This window comes from Salvelinus namaycush, chromosome 37 (assembly GCF_016432855.1).
Source record: "Salvelinus namaycush isolate Seneca chromosome 37, SaNama_1.0, whole genome shotgun sequence".
NCBI classification, from domain to species: Eukaryota; Metazoa; Chordata; class Actinopteri; order Salmoniformes; family Salmonidae; genus Salvelinus; species Salvelinus namaycush.
The window spans coordinates 18,754,597-18,772,553 of record NC_052343.1 but is presented as its reverse complement, the minus strand read 5'-3'; the positions used below and the strand labels follow the sequence as shown (position 1 = coordinate 18,772,553).

The window sequence follows — 17,957 nt, the reverse complement described above, 5'->3', positions numbered from 1 at the left end:
CAGGGCCCGGGCTGGAACCCGATCGAACATCTCTGAAAATAGCTGTGCAGCGACAGTCCCCATCCAACCTTACAGAGCTTGAGAGGATCTTGCAGAGAAGAATGGGAGAAACTCCCCAAATACAGGTGTGCCAAGCTTGTAGCATCATACCCAAGAAGACTCGAGGGTGTAATCACTACCAAAGGTGCCTCAACAAAGTACTGAGTAAAAGGTCTGAATACTTATGTAAATGTGATATTTCGGGGGGGGTGTTTGTTTTTTGCAAAAAAATCTAAAAACCTGCTTTTGCTTTGTCATTATGGTGTATTGTGTGAAGATTGATGAGGGGGAAAAACAATTTCATCAATTATAGAATACAACTGTAACGTAACAAAATGTGGAAAAAGTCAAGGGGTCTGAATACTTTCCGAATGCACTACCTCTCTCTCTCTCTCTCTCTCAGCAGTAGCAGCCAGGAACAAGCATTGAGCCTGGGACATTAACCTGATGCTAATCTAGCCACTGAGCCAACCACCACTCCAGCCATCTTCCTCCCTGAAGCCTCAGAACCCTGATGCTAAGATAGACCTATCTGTGAGAGCAGAGCATATGGATTCTCACTCTGGTCTCTAGTATGCTTACACCCTATTTCCTATACTGTATTAGTTCACTACGTTTGTATAGAGCCCTTATACGTAGTGCATTATGTATGGAATGGTGTACAAATGAAACTTGCTGATCACAGAGTCCCACAAGCTGCAGCCTGTCTGTCTATCTCTTTTATATCTTTGTCACTATGATGACTGATGCCTGTGTATCTCAGCCTCCTCCTCCTCCGCTCCTCTCTTATCTTCTGCCTCCTCATCTACTCTTCTTATTTTATATTCTGCCTTTTCATCCTCCTCTTCTTGTCTTCCTCCTCCTCATCCTCATTATGTCAACCTCTCTAGACTCAACCCCAATCCCCTGATCCACACACTGTGTATTCCCCTCCATCCACCCACTCACCACTTCACTCCACTAACCTCCTGCTAGAAGAAGCAGAAGAAGAGAGAGAGACAGTGGGAGAGACAGAGAGAGAGAGAGAGAGAGTGAGAGTGAGAGTGAGAGTGAGAGTGAGAGTGAGAGTGAGAGTGAGAGCGAGAGCGAGAGCGAGAGCGAGAGCGAGAGCGAGAGAGAGAGAGAGAGAGAAAGAGAAAGAGAAAGAGAGAGAGAGGGGAGGGCTTCCCTGGTTCCAGACCAGACCAGGCTAACACCAGGATTAACAATAGGGGACACCTCATCCTCTCTAATGATTAGTACTGAGCAATTGACCGACATTTCGGTTATTTGGGGGTTTTAAACAACTAATTGACCAACATTGGTTCAATTATTTGAATTCCATTGAATTAGTTTTTTCCATGCCCTCATTGCGCACATTACACAGTTTCTGAGATAAATCAGATCCACCCGAACTGTGTGATGTAGTAGGGAGTTGTAGTTTCCAACAGGCCAATACTCGTCATAGTTTAGTGCTGAAAACCTGGCAATTAACTACAATGACCATAATCGTACCTACGTGTCAAGTATGTTTATTTTACGCCTGCTACCTAAAAGAAAGAAGAATGGCGATCGAGATGGATAGAGCAGTTGCTTCGTGAGGTATTTTTACCTGAAAATAGAAAATCTTAGTGATTGATAGTTGGTATTCAGCAGTCATAAAAGAATGCTTTATTCACTTTGAAGAACTACTAAAATAGTGATTTTGTCAGACAGCATAGGCAGCAGCTCTATAGAGATGAGATGATGACTTGGAATGAAATAATATAGTCATTGAATAAAACAAATGTAGCATTCAACCCTCATAATGCATAGTGTATTTAATGTTTTTTTAAATGATTGAAAACCGTGATATAAAAAAAAAAAATCGAACCGAAACCAACTGACCTCAAAAAGCACTAGGAACTACTAATGATCAAACATAATTACCATGGCACCCCCATAACTGGCGGAAAGGAGGGAGAAACTAATATGATGATTGAGGTCGATGACTAACTGAGTGACAGAGCACAGTGAAGAGCAGGCCATGCTGACTGGACTGTGTAGTTCTGACACGGTCCATGGCTTCATGTGACGAAACACATGATAATAAACTGATAATAAACAAACTGGTACATGGTGAGGTTGCAAACATAATAGTTGGGGGGGGGGGGGGGGGGGGGGGGGTGTATTGAATCAACTTATTATATTCCAATAATGCTGCACAACCTCTATTATGCAGTGATCATGCTTGACATCAGCTGCATGTGTTGCTTTTGGTCAGAGGCAAGTGTTTCCTGGAACCTGTCAACCCAATGAGTTGATACAGCCCACAGCAGAGAGGAGGAGAGGAGCGACCCCACACCACGCCATGGTGCAGAAGCATTCATTCAGGACTTCTAAGAACAGATTGTGGACACCATTAGAACCTCTACTGACATACACATGAATAATACATAGAGATGGATCTCAAAGCAGAACCCATTAGTGAGCCAGCAGACAGCATGGAGAGAGAGAGAGAGAGAGAGAGAAAGAGAGAGAGAGAGAGAGAGAGAGAGAGAGAGAGAGAGAGAGAGAGAGAGAGAGAGAGAGAGAGAGAGAGAGAGAGAGAGACAGAGAGAGAGAGAGAGAGAGAGACCAAGAGAGAGACAGAGACAGAGAAAGGGAGAGAGAGAGAGAGCAAGAGAGAGACAGAGAGAGAGACAGAGAGAGGGAGAGAGAGAGACAGAGAGAGAGAGACAGAGAGAGAGACAGAGAAAGGGAGAGAGAGAGCAAGAGAGAGACAGAGAGAGAGACAGAGAGAGGGAGAGAGAGAGAGACAGAGAGAGAGAGTGTCTGCTGTGGTTGGTCAGTGGTTGTCATCAGTACCCTGCAGTCAGTCCCACTACAGTAGTCTCTCAAAATGCAATGTAATGATCATATGGAGATCATATGGAATGAGATTATATGGACAGGGGGGACCAGCACTCCTTCTCTGACTCTTTATGAATATGGGCCTTGAGGAACAGTGACAGTCTCTTGATCTTGTATCAAGTGGTCATGATTTAGTTGGTCCTTCAATATACAGTACAGTATACTGACAGGGCAATGTCTGTCCTCCAGTCTTTCCTGTCTCTCCACTGATGTGTCTGGATCGATATAGGTTAGTTAGGCTACTATCGTATCCTCATATCCTCCTTATAGGCTTAAAGGGATACTTTGGGATTTTGGCAATGAGGCCCCTTATCATAATGGTATCCACGTGTTCAGCGGACTCTGGGGAAGTAGATAAAGGGCCTCATTGCCAAAATCCTGAAGCATCCCTTTAAATAGTATCAAATGTAAATCGGTAAAATGTGATGATGACGATGACGATAATAGGCTACTGTAGGAACACATATAGGCGGCTATGTAAACCACACCTCCGTGGCTGAGTGAGTGCGCCGTGCTGTTGGGTGTATGTAATGCGAGGGGGCAGAGAGCTAGCGAGGCCACACTGTGAATTATTTCTGAGGGAGAGGTAAGAAAAAAAGAACATGAGGGAAAGACCCACAATCCCTAGAGACATGTGATGCATGTTGTATCTATAGGCTTGTTTCTGGGCTACAAAATGCCTTCTGCGTTTTCTCTTTCCCTGGACTACATCCCATTCTCTGCTGTACATCACACACACATTTGATTACATTTACAGTCATTCCTCCATACTGCATAAGTGTGTAGTGGTTGGGCAGTATTTGTGCTGAATTTCTAAGATTATTTAGCAAAAATAGTATGTATGATATGTAAATTACATTAATTATCTTCAGTGTTTAGCAAGAATCACAGTTACTGCAGGATAATACAAAACTGCTGACATGGCCATGGGGAAAAATCCAGTATTGGTGTGGGTTAGGAATGGAGGTAATTACCATAGCATAGCGTATGAAAAAGAGGGTCACAAATTACTCAAATGATTCGAGGCTGGAGCAATATTACGACATACCGTAATGTTATCCGCGCAAGCAGGCACAGCAGCCTATGACGACAGCACACACATGCGGCAGCAGCGATACACCGAGACAGAAGCACACACCCCAGCATTATCACATTTTAGCCGTATTGTTTCACGACCAATCCATCCAACAACACCCCCCCCCCCCCCCCCCCCCCCCCCCCCCCCCCCCCCCCCTGCAACTCCCCGGAAGGAAGGCGACGTCTTCGCATAGCCTGCTGCGGATGGATCAATAAGCGAAACCCCCTCTCTTCGAATGCTCCTTTGACATACCAACGGGGGAAGCCCATCATAAATCATACATTCTTACAAAGGAATCACTCACCCGATGTTGCTCAACGCCTGCTCGAATAGCTCCGTCTGCAGAATATTCTGAGGCGGCGTAAAAGCCTCATTAAAATGGGATAGAACGGAGCTACAAAATTGACGCAATGTATCAAACTGCATTTTCCTCCCTTTTCCTTCGTGTCTTTTATCCTCAGTATGGCCCTTTTCCTCAAACACAATACATCCACCTGCGCTGCTTCGCTCTCCGTCCGGACCCGCGTCTGTCTATCTCCAGGGACGCATTAAACGCGAAGACGCCAATCAAGTTCCATATTTCTCCTGATCTTGGTAGAAAGAATCCTTAAATGAAAAGCGGTCGAGGCTGGAATGTACAGTCATAATGCTCCGAACTTAACCCGACAAAATATAGCGGGCTGTAGCAGGATCTCTTTGCAGTGGAGGTGAGGAAAAAGAGAACGGAAAAAAGCAGCAGCGAGGCATCTTCCAGCAAAGCAAGCTTCACTTACCGGTGCATCAGGGGCAGCCTCATACTCAACTCATATTTCTCTCTGCCTATTAGAGCACGCATACAAACACACACACAACACACAAGCATTCGTTCACGCACACGCTTGCTGTATCCTTCTCTTTCTCATACTCTGGACCGCGCACGCAGATACAATACATGGGCGCGCAGAGATGCTGTCGTCAGTGCTTTTGCCATATATGACTGCCAACCATCAGCTCTCATAAGTAATAAGGGAGGAGGACAAGGCATCTACTTGCTCTGGGAGAGGGGGAGTGAGTCTGAGAAAGGGAAGAGAAAGAAAAGGTGGACGAAGGGAATCCAATCAAATGGGCCTGACAGAGTTTACTCACAAATCAGACTGGATGATCCTCAGTGGGAGGACAGGGGAGGTTGTCTACTAACTCCAGCAGCTCATATGGGAGTTACAGACATTAAGCAAAGGCCCAGTTAACACAGAAGACAAGTGGCTTGACAGAAATGGCAGGTGTGAGTGAAGGCCAGCATGGATGGATGGATGCACAGCGTATGTATAAGAAAGTTATATTCAATTTTATAAACTGGGTGATTCGAGCCCTGAAATCTGATTGGCTGACAGCTGTAGTATATCAGACCATGTACCACGGGTATGACAAAACATTTATTTTTACTGCTCTAATTACGTTGGTAACCAGTTCATAATAGCAATAAGGCACCTCTGGGGTTTGTGATACATGGCCAATATACCACGGCTAGGGGCTGTGTCCAGGCACTCCGCATTGTGTTGAGCATATATACCACACACCCTCGTGCCTTATTGCTTAAGAATTCTATTCTATCCTAAAGATGCCTAGATGTGATTTGCACTTCTCTCTGATCAATGGTTTATATAACGATCAGCATAAACACTAAGCATACAGTTATTCTGTCATTTACACAGAAGTTCATTTGATGAATAAGAGGTGGATTTAATATAATATTAGGTCACTTAATCCATAACCCCCAAAGCATCCAGATTCATTGGTGACTTGGTAAACAGGATTGAGGCACACCGTAATGCATCTCTGCAGGAGCCTCCACTAGCTTGGGTGGGAAACACCCATCTCACTTCATGACACCAATGTAACAAGTAACGGGCTGGATTTAAGCTCATGTTGGCTTGCTTTGTTTCTCTTGTCCTGCTAACTAATACAATACCAATGTGCTGAACTTGGTTGGGGCTGAGGCTGGGGTATAGGGTTGAGCTTGAGGAAGGGGCTCAGCTGGGGCGAGGGTTGAGACTGAGCCAGGGTTGGGGCTGGGTGGATAAACATGGGAAACCTTGAGAAACACAAGTAGGTAATTATATTCTAATCCCAGCCTAATTATTGTTGTTTCATCAGTGTCTCCACACCCTGACTACCTCGTTGTCCTGGATGTTGGGTATCTGTGTGTTCATTTCAATGACACCTCCGACACCAAGATAAATTAGACCCTTTCTCAAGTTATTTCACCTTATAAACAGGCTGTCATCTGGGGTTTTTCCCCTTTCTCTTTCTCTTTCAGTGGAAAAGATTTAGTTCATTTACACATTCTTTAGATTCATGAAAGTGGTTTTTGGTGATTATGCAGTGGGAGTTCTATTTTATACATCATCGCCATTGTCCCCTGAGTTCTCAGACAGGCCGTTTCCGGTTTTGTGTCGCCGCTGAACTCAGTGCTGCCAAAGCCAGAATCGTTCACTGCTACCATTCCCCCTCTCAGCCATAAAGCCAATTAATATAGAGAGAGTCACCGAACAACACAGTGAGCTCTGAGCTCACATCCCACAGCCTGATCTAACTGCTAATCAAATACAACAACCTCAGAATCAACTAGCTGTCTTTGTTGGCTCTGTGTGTGTGTGTGTGTGTGTGTGTGTGTGTGTGTGTGTGTGTGTGTGTGTGTGTGTGTGTGTGTGTGTGTGTGTGTGTGTGTGTCTGTGTGTGTGTGTGTGTGTGTGTGTGTGTGTGTGTGTGTGTGTGTGTGTGTGTGTGTGTGTGTGTGTGTCTGTCTGTGTGTGTGCGTGCTGCTACTTAACACAACTTTATTTAGCTGAATTCTGTTAAATAGTGAGAATGCTCATTGTTAAAATGCAGATTGCTTCATAGCAGCTAGTTAGTTCCGACACATTGCTCCTTTAAAACCTTATAAGGTAAAACAGTTTCAATAAATTATACTCTGCTAGACAGGTCCCAGAGTCCTACTCCAATATCTGTTTGAATATGTCCTAAATGGCACCCTATTCCCGTTATACTGCACAATTTTTCACCAGAAGCAGAAAACCATCACATTTCTTCATGTTTGTGACCAACAGTCATTTGAAACTGCCAAGTGAGCAGAAAATTGTTAAAGTTGTCCTCTCTCTCCTACAGTAATCTTTCCCTTACTGTGTGTCTGGGAGTAAAAAGAGCCCAACACAAGGTCATAATGGAAGGGAGAGGACACAGGCTTAATGAGTTGTGTCTCTAACCCCAGAGTGGCTACAGTACGGTAAAGGCTTGTTTGTCCCAGTGCTAGACTAGGGGGGACGCGGCCCATCAGGTACACCTTTACAAGGTCGACAGAGGAGGAATGGGGTCGAGTGAAACACACCTCCTGTGTGTGTGTGTGTGTGTGTGTGTGTGTGTGTGTGTGTGTGTGTGTGTGTGTGTGTGTGTGTGTGTGTGTGTGTGTGTGTGTGTGTGTGTGTGTGTGTACAGTATGTGGTGTGTGGAAAGCCTCTCTGTGGAGTGAATCACCCACTGGGCCCACAGTGCACCGGACGACACGACATACGGCCCACAATCCCTCTCTTCCCATCAGGAAGCCTGTTCCAGCGGGCAGAGAGGAACAGAGATGAGCAGAGAGGAACAGGGAGAGGGAGGAGCATAGAGGAAGAGGGAGGTGCAGAGAGGAAGAGGGAGAAGCAGAGAGGAGCATAGAGGAAGAGGGATGTGCAGAGAGGTGCAGAGAGGAAGAGGGAGAAGCAGAGAGGATAAGAGAAGAGCATAGAGGTGCAGAGAGGAGGAGGGAGGAGCAGAGAGGGGGGGAGCGGTGCAGAGAGGAGGAGCGAGGAAAAGAGAGGAGCAGAGACATGCAGAGAGGAGTAGGGAGGAGCAGAGAAGAACAGAGAGGAGCAAAGACGAGCAGGTAGGAGCAGCGAGGAGCAGGGAGAAGCAGATAGGAGCAGAGAGGAAGAATTGCAGGATAGCAGAGAGAGTAGGAAGAGGACATCTGTTCCTCCCAGGGCAGCTCACCATGACTGACCCCTGGGTTATGGAACGGTTGGAAATACCGTCCAGACCTGCCGGGGTTCAAACAGCATTCGTTTTCCTTCAAATACACTGAGCATTTGATTGAACCTGTCTAGAGTTCCAGATGGGCAGGGTTTTGTATGTTTGGGACTATTCTGTTGGTTCCTTTTGCACCAGTCAAGCTCAATCGAGCGCAAGTAAAGTATTTGATAGAAAACAAGTACTATTTGAACTCAGGTCTGGACTACAGAGTTGACTGGTGTATTCTCTACAGAGAATGACACAATGAGGGGACTAGAGGAACATATTTCTGCTGTATGAGATGCACTAGAAAAATGTGTGCAGGGTGTCTCTCTCCCTCTCTCTCTGTGTCAGTGGACTATGGAGAGAGGAAGGAGACACCGTGTGGTGATAAATGGAATTACAATAAATCAGCTGTATTGACGCAAGCAAGCCAAGGCACAGAGAAAAAGGATTCACAAGCACAGCATAGAAGTGTAATCAAACAGTCTGTCTATTTTCTTATTCTTTATTTAAACAGGTAGATCCCAATTGAGATCATAGATCTATTTTGCGCAAGAGAGATCTCTTGTGCAGACATTTTTGGAAGAAACACAGTACAGTCTCCAACTTTCCAATGTGACAACAGTGACATAATACAGCCCGGCAGACCACCTATAGCTCTGCATTGACTGTGCATCTTTCCCAACATCTTCCTGTACTATCTGAACCTGGCTAAAACATACCTAGAGAACAGTAGGACAAAAGGTGTATCTAGTTATTGTGATGAGTTGCAGCCAAGAGCTTCTTCAGCATGTCTAGTTTCTGCTGCTTTAAAGGAAGACACAGTGAATGCAGTATTATAGTCACCATCAGTCAGTTCACCAGCTAGGGAATCCCTCTAGCTGAGTTTGACTTAAGGGGAAAGATGAAAGACACTAGTCATTCAGTGTGGGAGTCAGTGTGTGGGTGTGTGCTTGTCTGTGTGTGTGTGTGTGTGTGTGGGTGTGTGCTTGTCTGTGTGTGTGTGTGTTTGTCAATCCTGAACTTATTTTAGGTAGCGGTGTCCATGTGTCTTTCCTGCATCATGGGCCTCATGCGTACACATCTGTATGATCAAACTGTCTACCGTTCTCAAAAAATAAGTCATTTGCCAGGAGTCATAGCTTTTCTGATTTTTATTTTACCCTACACTTTTCCCAGTCCCCGACCCTCACTCCCTCCATAACAGCTCCAGAGTCATTTCAACCTAACCAACCACATGACACAGCTTGCTATAGGCAAGAGTGGGGTAAGTTGAGCCATTTTTATTTATTTAGCACCACTATGTCAAGGGAAATATAGTACTCTTTCTAACAAAGATATCGCCATATATTTCAGGATGTTGTGTATCCCTGGAAATAATTAGAACTCATGTAAACGTAACAGTTTTGAAAACACAGCTTGTCCAAAAAAGTGGTCTCTTGGCACAACTTACCCTGGGTAGGGGGTCAATTGAGCATAGCGACAGGGTAAATGGAGCCACCTTGGGATAAGTGGGTGATAGTGTTCTGTGACAGTGGGTGATGGTGCTGGTAGGACAAAGTTGAATTCATGGAATGGGGGTATGGTATATTGTACAGTGCATTCGAAAAGTATTCAGACCCCTGGACTTTTTCCACATTTTGATACGTTACAACCTTATTCTAAAATTGATTAAATTGTTTGATTGTTTCATCAATCTACACACAATACCCCATAATGACAAACAAAAACATGTTTTTAGAAATGTTGTCAAATACATCCAAAATATAAAAACGGAAATATACCATTTACATAAGTATTCAGACCATTTACTCAGTACTTTGTTGAAGCATCTTTGGCAGCGATTACAGCCTCGAGTCTTCTTGGGTGTGACGCTACAAACTTGGCACACCTGTATTTGGGGCGTTCCTGTATTTGGGGCGTTCTGCAGATCCTCTCAAGCTCTGTCAGGTTGGGGAGCATCACTGCACATCTATTTTCAGGTCTCTACAGAGATGTTCAGTCGGATTCAAGTCTGGGCTCTGGCTGGGCCACTCAAGGACATTCAGAGACTTGTCCCAAAGCCACTCCTGCGTTGTCTAGGCTGTGTGTTTAAGGTCGTTGTCTTGTTGGAAGGTGAACCTTCAACCCAGTTTGAGGTCCTGAGCGCTCTGGAGCAGGTTTTTATCAAGGATCTCTCTGTACTTTGCTCCATTCATCTTTCCCTTTATCCTGACTAGTCTCCCAGTCCCTGCCGCTGAAAAACATCCCCACACCATGATGCTGCCACCACCATGCTTCACCGTAGGGATGGTGCCAGCTTTCCTCCAGACGTGACACTTGGCATTCAGGCCAGAGAATCTTGTTTCTCATTGTTTGAGAGTCTTTTAGGTGCCTTTTGGCAAACTCCAAGCGGGGTGTCATGTGCCTTTTACTGAGGAGTGGCTTTCGTCTGGCCACTCTACCATAAAGACTTGATTGGTGGAGTGCTGCAGAGATGGTTGTCCTTCTGGAAGGTTCTCCAATCTCCACAGAGGAACTCTAGAGTTCTATCAGAGTGACCATTGGGTTGTTGGTCACCTCCCTGACCAAGGCCCTTCTCCCCCGATTGGTCAGTTTGAGTGTAGGTTGATGATGATTTTCTTTTATGTAATCCATTTTAGAATAAGGCTGTAAAGGAACAACCTCTGAAAGAAGTCAAGGGGTCTGAATACTTTTCCGAATATACTTTATATCTTAAATAGATGCCTACATTCAGATATAGATGCCTCTGTTCAATATAACTTACCCTTCCATTTGTTGACCAGTTGGTCTAGGACAGGGATGTTGTTTTGATGTGCCAATTCATAGGCAAGTTCTATGTATTCAAGGATACTAAGCCCATGAAACTGTTCCTCAAGATGTTTAATATATTTAGCAAGCTCAGACTCCATGTCATCAAATAAGACCTTGTGTGCCTCTGCTACTCTATCATTGCCTCTGTTAAACACAGGTACATTTTCATGTTTTTTTTGTCCATGTGTCATTCAGTCTATTTGTTCATCCCTTGCTGCTGCTCAAATGGACTTCTTCCTTTCTCTCACTTCCTTGTCTGCTCTCTCAGGAACCTCAAGGGGGGCTAGACCCCTGCTTGTTTTACATTTGTGTACACGGGCATGATGATGTCTGCTCTGTAACAATACAAATGCACTCCTGAGATCATACTGTAGGCATGACACATTGCAAAAATACTATGTATATTATGCATTAAACTGACTAAATGTAATCATCATTTGTATGGTGTATGGTGGCCATTGGTTTAACTTACCCCAAGAAGGCAAACATTTTGACAATATTAGCCCGCACAGTTAGAAGGCTGCACTTTCATGCTAGGTTAAGGAGCGGATTTTGAAGCTTTTAGAGACCTTAACTGATGTATAAAACTATCTTCTTTGGTTTAGATACAAGCATCATGATACCTATAACACAATAATTGAATTAGATTAATAAATTAATTCATTTTTTACCTAACTTCCTTATCAATTTTCCATGTGGTTTCTTCCTTCACAGACTCCATGAAATGATGACCTCATACTAAATATTTGGTCACATTATTCATTTTGTGTATGGTTTCCTAGAAACAAGGGGTGGCTCAACTAACCCTTTGGCTCAACTTACCCCACTCTCCCCTAACAGGTTTCACTTTTAACAGACAGTTTTCCTCCACAATAACGATCAAAATGTTAAATCCAGCTCAAATCCCAGAGGGAATTGTTCAAATGTGTTTAACACACACACAACCTTACACACACACACTGGACTCACCTGTGTATGTCCTGTCCTGGACCTGAGTGCCTCAGCCCTGAGCCGTTGTTGAGGGAGCCTTGTCTGGGGAGTCCGGGAGGTCTGCTTCTGTCTGCTGATACGTCCCCTGCGGGCCCCTGGTAGAGGAGATCCTGCTGCAGTTTGGCCTTCTTCTCCTGGGGGGCCTCCTCGTGACGTCGACCCCTGGGGCCCTCAGACACGCCCCGTGGCCCTGCGGCGCCGCTGTAGAACCACGCCCCCGACTTGGTTAGGATTTCTTGTTGTTTTCGGCACAAGTTGCATACCCACATAACCTGTACACAGAGGAGAGAGGGGGTTAGATATCTGCAGTGGTGGGGATGGTGGGGGTGGTGGTGGGCTTACAGCAATGAACTACAATGAAAGGAGTCATGGAATGGATCAACCCCTAGAGGAGACGTGCCAAGTATCATTAAATAAGGATACTTGGACCTGCTAGATGTTGTAGGAAACACTGTAAATATACAGATGAGGATATGAATGATTTGATAATATTGCATACACATACAGTAGCCTTAGGGCAAGTGTTTAGGAGGGAGAGAATATTAGGATTGTATGTAGGACCGTATCTAATTGAGGACATAATGTTGAGTTCACTGGACAGTCTGTGAGTATGATGAGGAATCTGAAGTTCATATGATCTACATCCCCCTACATTCTCAGAAAAAAAGGATTCCAAAAGTGTTCTTTGGCCGTCCCCATAGGAGAACCCTTTTTGCTTCCAGGTCGAACCATTTTTGGTTTCTGGTTGGACCCTCTGTGGAAAACAGTTCTCAAACGGTTCTCCTATGGGGACAGCCAAATAACCCTGTAAGGCTCTAGATAGCACTTTTTTTCTAAGAGTGTACATACTTATACCACTTGCTTATATGGGGTACCAGCCATAGAAATAAAATCACTAGAATAGGTATCCCCATTCAAGTCAATGGGTTGGTAGTGGGTGGTTACAGAGTCATCAATGAGTTTGCACCACTTTGTGGTCCACAATACTGTAAGTAACTGAAGCTAAATAGGAAGCTAGCTGCAGCCCTACTGTTTAATACAGCTGTGTGTGTGTATAGCAGAGGGATGGAGAGAGACTGTGTTCAGCAGCTCTACAGAGGAAGTAGCACTAACTGTGGTCTGCAGCCCCCTCCCTCCACATTAGCCTCATAAATCCAGGAGCCGACAAAAGCTCTGATCACCACCTCAGACGCAGCACAGCCGCCCTCAAAGCCCTGGGCTGCTTCACAAATAGCACCCTATTCCCTACATAGTGCACTATGGGCCCTGATCAAAAAGTAGTGCACTATATTTAGCATAGGGTGCCATTTGGGATGCACCCTGATCACTCCGCCTCAGACGCAGCTCATCCAGCCTCACTCTGCCCTAACAACCACCCTCCCTAGTCTGGAGGAGGAGCGATGCCTAGTGGAAAGGAAGAAATGGGCAGCCACCTCAGCTGCCTGGCGCCTCTCTCTCTCTCTCTCTCTCTCTCTCTCTCTCTCTCTCTCTCTCTCTCTCTCTCTCTCTCTCTCTCTCTCTCTCTCTCTCTCTCTCTCTCTCTCTCTCTCTAAGGGAGCATGGTGCAGGGCATCAAGGTTCATGAGGAACTCAGCCCGTAGGCTGATGGCCAGTGACTGACAGACTGACTGACAGCAGTGACGTACAGTAGACAGGCAGGCAGCTGCACTCGACCCAGCAGCAGTGTCCTCCAGCCGCTAGTTATAGCCTGACTCTGGCCTTGGTCCTGTAGTCAGAGCATTGAGCTGACTCAGTACTGGAGTGCATTACTGTGATTACTATTGGCTGGGCTGGGCTTACACAGCACACTACACAACCCTCCACTGACTTAGTGGCTGGCTGGGTAACTGGCTGGCTAACTGGCTGGCTAACTGGCTGGCTAACTGGCTAGGGGTCATATTCGGAAGGCCATGGCATGACCAATGAGAGGTTGTCTCCTTATCATCCCAGACAATCAGATGTCTGAACCACCGGGGCGGGGGCTACACTCTACTTCCATACTTCTCAAGCACGCGCACACACAAACACAACCTCCATACAAGTCACAAGCATGAGCACGCGCACACACACACGCACCCGCTACCTCCACACCAGGTCCCACTTCCTGTTCATTACTCCAATCTCCCTCTGTGCATAACATAGCCCAGTTCTTTCCCAGATAGAGAGAGCCTTGTACATCAGCCAGCATGGCACGACGTGACCTACTTATTTACTGCTCACAAGAGTCAGTTCTCCAATCTGCCAATAATAATGAACCACATTCTGAGCTTCAGACTGGACATGCAGTGGGCTCTTCTATCTCATCAGCACATACCTAATAGTACATCAGTATTCCAAAACAGACCAGGAAGACATACACACACAGGCCAAATGAATACTGAGCAGGGCATGCTAAGCCTAGCTCCGCCTCACACAGCGTTCCTATACAGGACTATATGGTGTAGCATCTGGTCTGCACCCAAACATAACCTGGATGACTAATGCACTAAAAAGTGAACATGGTGAAAAATATAAGCAGTGGTTGATCACAGTAGAGATTATTTAAGGTTTAAGGTCAAAGCCATACTCCTTAGTCACATAGAAGTGGTGTCAGCACACACACACTCACACAGCATGTGCGCTCTAACAGTCCGTCCAGTGATGCAGCAGAGAGCGTGAGTTTGGCCGACTCTGACAGACTACTGTTAGCATCTGTAATAGTCCCTAAACCAAACACACACACACACACACACATACAAATACACACACACACAGGTCAAGCAGCTGTGCTGATTGCCAGAGGTGTGTTCACTGCAGCCAGACTGCAGTCCCTCCTCCCTCCTTCCCCACCGCTTAACTCTTCACGGCTGAGTGCAGTCAGGGCGACGGGTGTGGGGGAGGAAGGGGAGAGGAAGGGACAGCCCCCCCCCAGGCTGGGCCATTTCTCCCTGTGTTTGCACATTTCATAGTCATTGAACCTGCACCCAAATATAGAAGATTAAAAAACCTAGTGCTCCAAACCTAGCGGAGGAATAGAAATGGCATATGTAGTCCACTAAATGTCCCAGCAAACAAGGGACGTCCTGAGGACATTTGGCGATGTTCCCATTAGGTCCCTTAAGGGTTTTGGCGCGAAGTTATCCCACTGACGTTCTGAGAACGTTCTAAGAACATTGCATGATAGTCCCAAGGGAATGTTCTCTGAGGGACCGATGTCTAGTTCCCTGTACATTCCCAGGACATCACTGATGACCATTTCAGGACCTTTTTAGGATGTTCTCAGAACTTTCATTTTACTAGTCCTTAGGATGTTGCGTGATGGTCCCTAGGGAATGTTCTCTGGGAGACTTTTTATAGTTCTAATTTTTACGACATTCTTGGGACATTGTGTCATGGTCCCCTGAATGTCCCCTGAATGTTCTTGGGACGTTGTGTCATGGTCCTCTGGAGGTTTTGTCTAGTTCGCGGTTTGTCCAGGGAAGTAATGATATGGTATGGGGTTTTAAGGTAAGTGGTACGCTGTTCAGCTAAAATAGTGTAAAAATCTTTAATCAGGGTGCAACCTAGTCAGTTGCACAACTGCATGCCTTCCACCTAAATGTGTCTTCCGGATTTAACCCAACCCCTCTGAAACAGGGGGGTGCAGGGGGCTGCCTTAATTGACGTCTGGGGAGCAGTTGTGCTCTTCAGTTTTGCTCAAGAGGAGAACTGCTGAGTTTTCCATCTTACCAGTTTGGCGATTCAAATCAGCAACCTTTCGGTTACTGATCCAACACTCTTAACAACCTGCTGCCCCTATCAATGTCATCCTGCTGCCCCTATCAATGTCATCCTGCTGCCCCTATCAATGTCATCCTGCTGCCCCTATCAATGTCATCCTGCTGCCCCTATCAATGTCATCCTGCTGCCCCTATCAATGTCATCCTGCTGCCCCTATCAATGTCATCCTGCTGCCCCTATCAATGACATCCTGCTGCCCCTATCAATTACATCCTGCTGCCCCTATCAATTACATCCTGCTGCCCCTATCAATTACATCCTGCTGCCCCTATCAATGACATCCTGCTGCCCCTATCAATTACATCCTGCTGCCCCTATCAATGTCATCCTGCTGCCCCTATCAATTACATCCTGCTGCCCCTATCAATGTCATCCTGCTGCCCCTATCAATGTCATCCTGCTGCCCCTATCAATGTCATCCTGCTGCCCCTATCAATGTCATCCTGCTGCCCCTATCAATGTCATCCTGCTGCCCCTATCAATGTCATCCTGCTGCCCCTATCAATGTCATCCTGCTGCCCCTATCAATGTCATCCTGCTGCCCCTATCAATGTCATCCTGCTGCCCCTATCAATGTCATCCTGCTGCCCCTATCAATTACATCCTGCTGCCCCTATCAATGTCATCCTGCTGCCCCTATCAATTACATCCTGCTGCCCCTATCAATTACATCCTGCTGCCCCTATCAATGTCATCCTGCTGCCCCTATCAATTACATCCTGCTGCCCCTATCAATGTCATCCTGCTGCCCCTATCAATTACATCCTGCTGCCCCTATCAATTACATCCTGCTGCCCCTATCAATGTCATCCTGCTGCCCCTATCAATGTCATCCTGCTGCCCCTATCAATGTCATCCTGTTGCCCCTATCAATTACATCCTGTTGCCCCTATCAATTACATCCTGCTGCCCCTATCAATTACATCCTGCTGCCCCTATCAATTACATCCTGCTGCCCCTATCAATTACATCCTGTTGCCCCTATCAATGTCATCCTGTTGCCCCTATCAATTACATCCTGCTGCCCCTATCAATGTCATCCTGTTGCCCCTATCAATGACATCCTGCTGCCCCTATCAATTACATCCTGCTGCCCCTATCAATGTCATCCTGTTGCCCCTATCAATGACATCCTGCTGCCCCTATCAATTACATCCTGCTGCCCCTATCAATTACATCCTGCTGCCCCTATCAATTACATCCTGCTGCCCCTATCAATTACATCCTGCTGCCCCTATCAATTACATCCTGCTGCCCCTATCAATGACATCCTGCTGCCCCTATCAATGACATCCTGCTGCCCCTATCAATTACATCCTGCTGCCCCTATCAATTACATCCTGCTGCCCCTATCAATGTCATCCTGCTGCCCCTATCAATTACATCCTGCTGCCCCTATCAATGTCATCCTGCTGCCCCTATCAATTACATCCTGCTGCCCCTATCAATGGCATCCTGCTGCCCCTATCAATTACATCCTGCTGCCCCTATCAATTACATCCTGCTGCCCCTATCAATGCCATCCTGTTGCCCCTATCAATTACATCCTGTTGCCCCTATCAATTACATCCTGCTGCCCCTATCAATTACATCCTGCTGCCCCTATCAATGGCATCCTGCTGCCCCTATCAATTACATCCTGCTGCCCCTATCAATGTCATCCTGTTGCCCCTATCAATTACATCCTGCTGCCCCTATCAATTACATCCTGCTGCCCCTATCAATTACATCCTGTTGCCCCTATCAATGACATCCTGCTGCCCCTATCAATTACATCCTGCTGCCCCTATCAATGTCATCCTGCTGCCCCTATCAATTACATCCTGCTGCCCCTATCAATGTCATCCTGCTGCCCCTATCAATTACATCCTGTTGCCCCTATCAATGTCATCCTGCTGCCCCTATCAATTACATCCTGTTGCCCCTATCAATTACATCCTGCTGCCCCTATCAATTACATCCTGCTGCCCCTATCAATTACATCCTGTTGCCCCTATCAATTACATCCTGTTGCCCCTATCAATTACATCCTGCTGCCCCTATCAATTACATCCTGCTGCCCCTATCAATTACATCCTGCTGCCCCTATCAATTACATCCTGCTGCCCCTATCAATTACATCCTGCTGCCCCTATCAATGTCATCCTGCTGCCCCTATCAATGTCATCCTGTTGCCCCTATCAATTACATCCTGTTGCCCCTATCAATGTCATCCTGTTGCCCCTATCAATGTCATCCTGTTGCCCCTATCAATGTCATCCTGCTGCCCCTATCAATGTCATCCTGCTGCCCCTATCAATGTCATCCTGTTGCCCCTATCAATGTCATCCTGTTGCCCCTATCAATTACATCCTGCTGCCCCTATCAATTACATCCT

General features: G+C 46.1%; 1 protein-coding gene across 19 annotated transcripts in view; it reads right to left on the bottom strand.

Moving 5' to 3' along the window:
* rims2a (regulating synaptic membrane exocytosis 2a) overlaps positions 1-17,957 on the bottom strand; it is a 227,380-nt gene that overhangs the window by 148,536 nt on the left and 60,887 nt on the right. For 11 of the 19 annotated variants that reach the window (XM_038976295.1, XM_038976293.1, XM_038976291.1 and 8 more), the window contains one exon: positions 11,823-12,093. In XM_038976295.1, coding sequence (XP_038832223.1) covers positions 11,823-12,093 — 271 coding nt within the window. Of the gene's footprint in view, positions 1-711; positions 757-4,292; positions 4,415-11,800; positions 12,094-17,957 lie in introns of those variants that run through there. The other 8 variants (XM_038976305.1, XM_038976308.1, XM_038976302.1 and 5 more) reach the window with 2 other exon arrangements.